At 45.4% G+C, this 9,468-nt stretch overlaps 1 protein-coding gene across 1 annotated transcript; it reads left to right on the top strand.

Moving 5' to 3' along the window:
* Window positions 1–4,976: 4,976 nt before the first annotated feature.
* Window positions 4,977–9,041, top strand: LOC139388264 (zinc finger protein 703-like). Its single transcript, XM_071134822.1, has 2 exons — window positions 4,977–5,623; window positions 6,273–9,041. Exons 1-2 carry the CDS (start codon window positions 5,375–5,377, stop codon window positions 7,827–7,829), a joined length of 1,806 nt encoding a protein of 601 aa, XP_070990923.1. The 5' UTR covers window positions 4,977–5,374; the 3' UTR covers window positions 7,830–9,041.
* Window positions 9,042–9,468: the final 427 nt, after the last annotated feature.

A 9,468-nucleotide genomic window follows, 5' to 3' on the forward strand; every position in this document is an offset into this window, starting at 1 on the left:
AGTCAGTCAGTGTGACTAACGTGCATATGAAAAAGTGTGTGTTTTGTAATCTATCACAATTAAAATGAGTTTATACAAAACGATATTACATTTGGTCAAAATGTGGCCTTTAAAAGCCTTGATAGTTGCGTCCTTCCTTGGGGAACTGTCTGCATATAAGCGGACAACAGGATGGAGGTTTCTTTATCATGTGGTGCTTTAGACTTCCATAGCCCAGCAGAATCACCTGGGGATCAACGTCTGGGAGACTTTTACAGGGAGGAGAGAGCATGAGTACAGTAAATGAAGTCCAACCAGTCATAGCTGTGGGAAGTAGTTTGGGGTGGGGGTGCTGCGATTTTGTTACCGAGGTGGGGTGCAGAATTATTTTTTGGCCTGCACTTAAGATGTCTATATCGGTCAACTAGTACAGGACTAGTAAAGGCAAAATGTATTGTAGTGTTTACCGGCATTTGTAACTTGAGTCTGCTAATTATACGTACAAAACAGTTCATCTGATAATACTTACGGAATATAAAACACTTGCTTGATATATGAATTCCAGCTTCTTGAAATACTTTCCAAATGCTACTTGTTTCTATGTGAAAACTGAAATGGGCTGTTCATTAGTTTTCCATTTTAGTAGATGATTTTATCCAGAGCAACTTGCAGTAGTGAGTGCATACAGTTTTGTGCTGGTCCGCCATGGGAATCAAATCCACAACCCTAGCATCGCAAGCACCATGCTCTACCAACTGAGCCACATAATCCCATCACATCATCAAAGACCACTTGATGTCTCAATGTACTCAGTCACTGTAACGGTCGTTGTTTTTCTTCATGGTGATGGAAAGTCTACAGGTACAACCCTAGATGACCAGCACTTGTACAATACAGTCATGTACATTTACAGTGCATTCAGAATGTGTTCAGACCCCTTGACATTTTCCTCATCAATCTACAAACAATACCCCATCATGACAAAATGAAAACAGGTTTTTAGAAATATTTGCACATTTATAAAAAATTAAATACCTTATTTACATACAGTAAGTATTCAGACCATTTGCTATGAGACTCAAAATTTAGCTCAGGTGCATCCTGTTTCCATGGATCATTCTTGACATGTTTCTACAACTTGATTGGGGTCCACCTGTGGTAAATTCAATTGACTGGACATGATTTGAAAAGGCACACAACTGTCTATATAAGGTCCCACAGTTGACAGTGCATGTCAGAGCAAAAACCAAGCCATGAGGCTGAAGGAATTGTCTGTAGAGCGACAGGATTGTGTCGAGGCACAGATCTGGCGAAGGGTACCAAAACATTTCTGCAGCATTGAAGGTCCCCAGGAATACAGTAGCCTCAATCATTCTTAAATGGAAGAAGTTTGTTGAACCACCAAGAATCTTCCCAGAGCTGGCCCGGCCAAACTGACATATCGGGGGAGAAGGGCCTTGGTCAGGGATGTGACCAAAAAACCAATGGTCACTCTGACAAAGCTCTAGAGTTCCTTTGTGGAGATGGGAGAACCTTCCAGAAGGACAACCATCTGTGCAGCCCTCCACCATGGTAGAGTGGGCAGACAGAAGCCACTCCTGAGTAAAAGACACATTACAGCCTGCTTGGAGGTTGCCAAAAGGCACCTAAAGGACTCAGGCCATGAGAAACAAGATTCTCTGGTCTGATGAAACCAAGATTGAACTCTGGAGGAAACCTGGCATCATCCTTACGGTGAAGCATGGTGGTGGCAGCATCATGCTGTGGGGATGTTTTTCAGTGGCAGGGACTGGGAGACTAGTCAGGATCAAGGGAAAGATGAATGGAGCAAAGTATAGAGAGACCCTTGAGAAACCCTGAGTTTCACCAAGAATACACAATCCCTCCATCAGTGCTCAGACTGTCCGTAATAGGCTGAGAGAGGCTGGACTGAGGGCTTGTAGGCCTATCGTAAGGCAGGTCCTCACCAGACATCACCGGTCTCACCAGGGGTGATGTTCGGATTCGCGTTTCCCGAAGCCTGTACTCTGGAGCGGGATCAATTTGGAGGTGGAGGGTCTGTCATGGTCTGGGGCGGTGTGTCAAAGCATCATCGGACTGAGCTTGTTGTCATTGCAGGCAATCTCAATGCTATGTGTTACAGGGAAGATATCCTCCTCCCTCATGTGGTACCCTTCCTGCAGGCTCATCCTGACATGACCCTTCAGCATGACAATGCCACCAGCCATATTGCTCTTTCTGTGGGGGATTTCCTGCAAGACAGGAATGTCAGTGTTCTGCCATGGCCAGCGAAGAAGCCTGGACCTCAATCCCATTGAGCACGTCTGAGACTTGTTGGATTGGAGGGTGAGGGCTAAGGCCATTCCCCCCAGAAATGTCCAGGAACTTGCAGGTGCCTTGGTGGAAGCGTGGGGTAACATATCACAGCAAGAACTGGAAAATCTGGTACAGTCCATGAGGAGAAGATGTACTGCAGTACTTAATGCAGCTGGTGGCCACACCAGATACTGACTGTTACTTTTTGTTACTTTTGAACTGTTCTGCACAATGAGTGAATAATGTGTCCCACCAGGCCGTTTGGCCACTACATTCAACAAAGCCAAATGTGAATCACAGAGGACCTGCACATTGACAGAATGGAAACCTTTTCTGTTGACAAAGTTGAATTCGTTCAATGACTGTGCTTTTATTGCGATGTGGATGCAGTCAACTGCTCCAATGACAATGACATCCAGCTATGGTATGGAAATCCCTTTTCACTCTGGCCTGTTGCACAGCAGTGTACGGAAACTGTATGTATTGTGGGGTCAATGAAATAATGCCATGAAGGACTGCAGGCAATATTCAGCTCATGGTTGGTTGTGAAATGTCAGACAATCCACAATCTCCCGTTGGAATGTTCCAGTGGCCATAAATCCCAGGGTGGAGAGGACTTGGGTATGCACTGGGATGGCATTGGTGCGTCTCGTCTCCCTTTCTAATACCGGAGAGAGTTGGTTGCAGAGATACCATAAAATATGCCTTGGAAAACGAAATCTACCAATAAGATGCTCAGCAAAGAAATCCGCACGCTCATTGAAAACACGCTCCCTGCGTAATGCAGCTTACGCCAGATCCTCCAGCAATGCAAGATTTGCCATTTTGGACAAGTCACAATGCATCAGTGTTGCCTTTTATATTATTTAACAGGTTTAACTAAATTGCCTCCAACCTTTGCATTCCACTCTCTTTCTAATTGACTTTATTATTCAATTAGGCTTAAATGGTTTCATGTTTATGAATGCGATAGCACCCTGAGAAAACTATTAGTAGCTTAAGTGTCTATAAAAGAAATACATGAGTAAACTATTAATGTATTCTCTTTTTTTCTTCGTGGTTTATGATTTGGTCCAGTATGTCAATCCTTTCTCCATTTGGTGGATGGTATTTCATTATCAGTTTGACCTTTCTACCACACGGCGCTGTGCGTGTGCACGGTCAGTGGTGCACTTAAATGTACACACATTCGCAAGTGTAAGTACAAATGGATAAATCCCACACTTTGGTTAGAAATGATCGCACGCATGGTTAAGGGACATCTCTGTTCGTACGCAACATTGATAAATGAGGGCCCTGGTTCCCACGGACGCTAGTAATATTTTTTCTGAGTCTGTGTGACGTAGATTTGAAATCTGAAACCACTTGAAGATGGCTGTCCCTCCTACCAATTCCTGGTTGACCCAGACATCACAGCCACCGACAAAAGACACATGCCTGCATTCGTTACATTGTAGCCAGCAGGAGAGAGAGTGGTTTCATCATGGTAGCACATTCAGAGATCCATTCCTAGCCATTAATAAAAGTTTAAAACAAATCATAGGTATGAAACAAAAAAACACTTTCGGTTTGTCATATACGGACAATATTATTATTAACGTGAGTTCCTAGCGAGTTCAGGAAGCCAAGCAAGAACACTGTGAGACATTCACGGCGATGGGGGCAGACGTTTTTTATCAATATAGACCTTTACAAAATATGCAAGTGTTCACTAACACTAAACATACAAATATTTATTTCACAGTTTTAAGTAAAGTGAAATCTTATAGTTAGTCGGTTTATAATATGATTATGCTATATTTAGAAAGCATATGTCACTTCAAGCCTTTTTCATACAGTTTTGTTGAATAGAAAATGTCATATTTGTATTATATTTGTATTGTGTACTTGAGCTTGTGTCCTCAAACGTGACTACATCTCAGCAATTTATAACTATTTTGTACCAGAAAGGTGAGATTCTAACCTTTCTTTGAGTATGCAGCAGTACTAGTTATTGTTTATGGCCTCGCATGATTAAACAAATTACTTTTGGGGATTGTGTAGGTGACACTTAAGATGACATTTAGTTACATTTAACTGGTTTTAAAGTTCAAATAAGGAGACAGCGAGTAAAATGGTTGTTGAATGTCACACCTGGGGTTAGACAACGTTATTCAATTTCTGCCAAAATAAACCCTGTAGTGACCACAATAGTCACAAGAGACTAATTAATATAAATGTGCTTCATAGCCAGTATGTATATCTCAGCCAAAAACTTGGTTGTAGCCTATTGTATCGGTGATCCTGCTGATGAACTGCGATACAATGTCATCAATAGTGCCCCCTGTTGGTCATGTAGATGGCACACTGATACAATCAGTCATACATAAATCAACATAAATGCCATATAGGGCGCCTGTTAGAATTTTTGCATCAAAGGAAATTACATTCCGTTCTGACAGGAAGACATTTGAAAGATTATCAGAAGATGTATCTAACGCTGTGAAATACAGTGCACAGACAGTCTGTCTTCATTGGCCGAGGGGGACAATATTGCTCCGCCTTCAGAAGAAACGCACCAACCATTCTCATTACCGATGCAGCCATCCACTGGACCGCGGCTCGCTTACTTTGAAGGTCCCCTTGTGATCTCATACACTCGAGGTACGGTCCAGTTGATGTGTAACTGCTGAACAGACGGCGACAGAGAGGGAGAGAGCCAAGCTATACACTGGAGCGGTGAGAGTCCGAAATTATATGTATCGCGGCCGTGTTTTGGAATTATCTACACCTTTTCTCATTTTGGCTATACGTATTTTACAACTCAATTGTATGCATGTATTTCGCCCACATTTCGATTGATGTGGCTTTTGTGAATTAGAACGCCTGGAAGAACAATTCTGGAATCGGTACCATGAGTAAAGAAGAGCCGACCGTTAACTTCTGTTTGAAATTGGATGGTGAATAGGCAACATACTTTCTCTCCCGGATTATAAACTACGCTGTACACTGCGCAGGGATAATTATACCATTTATTTTCTCGGGACTGTAACAAAACACTACACTGCCCTTCTCAAACATATTTTCGTTTCCATCTCCGATGAAAGATTCCCCTGCTGGAACTATTACGCACGAGATACGCTGCCAGACCTCGGAGCCCTGTGACGATCGTGATAACTGCAGCTCGCCAACGGGCGCGTTAGTTTGTTCACCGACTCCTTTGGATCCTATTCGCCAGGCAAAGCGCCTCCCTATCCGGATACTCAAGATGTTGACGGCGCACACCGGCCACTTGCTCCACCACCCGGACTACCTGCAGCCCTTACAATCTGCACCAGTGAACATTGAGGTATTGTCATTATGTTTCTATTGCCATGGTAATTGTCACACAGATGTGTGTTGTTGTTTGACATATAGCCAATTCAATACGCCTTTATTCTCTCAACACTTTGGTGCGTTTTTGCGCAAAGCAAGTTCAGCTTTTAGCCAATAATGCGCAATATATGTCCGTAGTAGGGCTATTTATTTTCTTGATGCGCACAGTCAGGGACTTTTTTAAAAAGTAGTTCCCTGACGGTCTTTACTCATAGACCACTCATAGTCCGAGTTACCGTTCCCACCATTTTTTTTTGCTTAAACGTTGTAGGCAATACATCCATTTGATAAAACTAGCCCTAGCCTACAGCGCGACACCGTTTGGCCTACTGCCAACAATTCGTAACAATGACTGTTAACAACAGTATTTATTAGTAGGCTATTATATGAACGTTAAGGTTGTAATTCATAAAGGGCCCAAGGGGTCTGTGTTACTGGCCAAACAATTATTCACTGACAACAGACATAGGCCTACAGTTCTGTCTGTGTGTCTGTCTGTATGTCTTTCTTTCTGCACCTGTCTAAGTGGAGTGTGTATACGTTTTTCCTTTCCACATACCCATTACATTCAACGTTGTGAAAATTGGTTCAACTTAACTTTAAGTCTGGGTTTATTTCTCCAGCTGGATGCCAAGAAGAGTCCCCTGGCCCTGCTGGCTCAGACCTGCTCCCAGATCGGCAAGCCTGACCCTCCTCCCTCCTCCAAGTTAGGCTCCATCCCCTCCAATGGCCATGGTGATAAGGACCATAATGGACGCTCCTTTTCCTCCTCCTCCAGTCACAAACTTGGGGACCACCGGCCCATAAAGGACGACAAGTCCAGCTTCAAGCCCTATAACAAAGTAGGGGGAGACAGTCGGCGGGATGCGGTTAGTAGCTCTAATAACAGCTCTGATAAAGCTGGGTTCAGGGTACCTAGCAATGGCAATGGATGTGCTAACAGTAACTCATCAGGCTCTTGTCCATCCTTTCCACCACATGCCATATCTCCCAACTCCAGGGTGGGTAGTGGCACGCCCCCTCAGCACACGCAGCAGCCATCGTCCCAGACACACAGACAGAGCCAGTCGCCACATGGGCAACGGAATTCCCGCTCTCAGACTCTGAATGGAGAACACAAACAGGAACAGGCCAGTCCACACAGGAACAGTAACAGTAGCAGCGGCAGCCATCTTAAAAAGGAGTCGGATGTGAATAAGGTTCATTTGGACAGTCCCCAACTGGCTAACTCCAGCCACGCCAGAGCCAGCACGAACTCCAGCACAGGCAGCTCCGAGGGAAGCCCCAGCCACGAGGGGCCCAAGGCGGACTCCCAACCACCACAGCCTGGCCTGGGCCCTGGACATATCGCTCCCATCTCCCCTTACAAGACTGGCCACTCTGTCTTCCCCATGTCATCCTCTGGAATGGGCTACCATGGCTCTGTAGTGGGTTCCTACGCTGGATATCCCTCCCAGTTTGTCCCAGGTTTGGACCCTAACAAGTCTGGTCTGGGAGGTGGGGGTGTGGGGGTGAAGCACTCCACTGGAGCCTCTCCCCCCTCCTTCATGCAGGGCTTTTGCAGGGACCCTTACTGCCTCAGCTACCCCAACGCGCCCCACCTGGGGAGCAGCAACCCCTGCATCCACGACCCCTCCTCCACCCTCAAAACCGGCTACCCAGGCTTGGTCTACACCTCCCACCCCCTCCACTCCCTCCACCCCAGCACTATGTCTTCCAGCATCACCCCCACCCTGTCTCACCCCCTCTACACCTACGGTTTCATGCTCTCCAATGACCCCATGCCTCATGCCTGTAACTGGGTGTCGGCTGCGGGGCCCTGTGATAAACGCTTCTCCACCTCAGACGAGCTGCTGGCCCACCTGCGCACGCACACCTCCTTACCCGGAGGGATGGACAGTAAGCTCCTCTCTGCCTACCCCTCTGTCTCCTCCTCCTCTGTTGCCTCCTGCCAACTTCACCTCCCCCATCAGAGCCAGGCCTCCCTGCAGAACTCCTTCTCCCTTAGGGCTCCTCATACCCTGGGTCTGGCCCGGTACCACCCCTATGGTAAGGTCCACCTGCCCCCTGGACCTACCTCCATCCCCCTGCACTCCCTCCAGGCTGGTTCTCCTTACTACCCCCACTACGCCCTTTATAGCCAGAGACTGGGCTCAGCGTCTGCCTTGGGCTACCAGTGATCGCTCATCTCCATCCATCCACACAGTCTATTACAGTGTTTCTCCTAACATTACTAAGCCAAGGCGCCCCCCCCCCCCACTCCTTCCCGCCTAGCTCTGCTGCCCCCTGCCTAAAACTGCTGGGAACTCTGTGGATCCGATTAGTTTTAATAGGATGGTTATGGTAGCCCTGGATGAAGGTGTTTCAGGGGCCTCTGTGGGCAGGATGTTCCAGCTATATGGGGGAATCACTGCAATTCCATACCAAACCAGGATCCTATGGAGGAGTCCGAGAAGGGGCTGGATGCTTGCATGTCTGTACACTGCTAGGATGCTGCTCTCATGAACAAGTGGATTGGACTGGACGAGTGGACATGGTACCATGCTAGGTTGTAACAGCACCACAAACGGAGCTGGTTGATAGCTGGCTGATAGCTGTTGGTAGGATGCTGTATAACACCTCATGGATCTTCTGACGTCAAGCTGGGAATAGTGATTGCAGTGGCGAGGGGACAGTGATGGCAGCCTTCAGCACTATGGGGAGGCTGGAGGAAGACTGGGGGGAAACGGGGGGTGGGGGGGGGGGGGGGATGCATGCTTGCTTGACCTTGACTGTGCGTTTAGCTCGGTTATGGTTTTGAGATTTGTTTCTGTTCCATGCATTTGCTTCTTCTCTGATTTGAAAATATACATTTTATTTATTTTTTAACTGAGCGCTTTGGCTTTCAGGTTTACTATCCAATAAATTATTTTGAATTGTTCTTACTTTAGTTATTTTGTTTCAGTAATACAGTTCATTTTATCCAGGTCTGGGGTCAATTCCATTTCAATTCCAATCAATTCAGAAAGTGAACCTAATTCTAAATTGCCTTAATTGAAAAGCATTGAAGAGAATTGGAATTTCAGTGCACTTCCTGAATTGACTGAAATTGAAGCGGAATTGACCCGAAACCTGATTTTTATCTATTATGAACAAGATATGTTTCCACACGGTAAAATACATTTACAGAAAAACAACATTGTTTTGTCCTCTCCTTCTCTGAATGAATGGCTTCTTAATTGTTGTTTGTATAGCAGATTAATAGTGATATTTTTTGTTAAATATTTGGGTGAGTGACCTGGGTAAGGGAGGGATACAAACCCAAATACAGGGGAAACATGTTCTGTGGTGATGGCAGAGCTATCCGGTTTTAAAGGGGAGGTCATATTTTGTTGAATAAATGATAATGAATATATTTAAATTCTGTCTTCATTTGTTAATCCAATTGGTTCTTTGACAGCTCATTCATCTCAATCCTTTTGATTTGGTTCATTAGGCCATGATGACTAGCTATGTAATAATGAATCACTTAGTCTGGAGAGAACATTCAAAGACCGTGTGACTAAGAGACAAAGAATACTAGAGAATGCTTATTATATGTTGCTCTGGATAAGAATGACTGCTAAATGACTACATTTTTGAATCTCAGAATGACTTGTGAATATACATATATTCAGCACAGTATTACAGTACTGTATTCAGCAGAGGCGCAACTTTCACTGTGATACAAAACGCTGCACCGGTATGCTTTATCACCATGCGGACTCCTCAGAGCGGTCGGGTAGACCGTTTTCCGGTTTCAGCAGGCAGAATTCAGGTCCGCATGGACACCACAGAGTG

Source organism: Oncorhynchus clarkii, chromosome 29, assembly GCF_045791955.1.
Source record: "Oncorhynchus clarkii lewisi isolate Uvic-CL-2024 chromosome 29, UVic_Ocla_1.0, whole genome shotgun sequence".
In the NCBI taxonomy this organism is placed as follows: domain Eukaryota; kingdom Metazoa; phylum Chordata; class Actinopteri; order Salmoniformes; family Salmonidae; genus Oncorhynchus; species Oncorhynchus clarkii.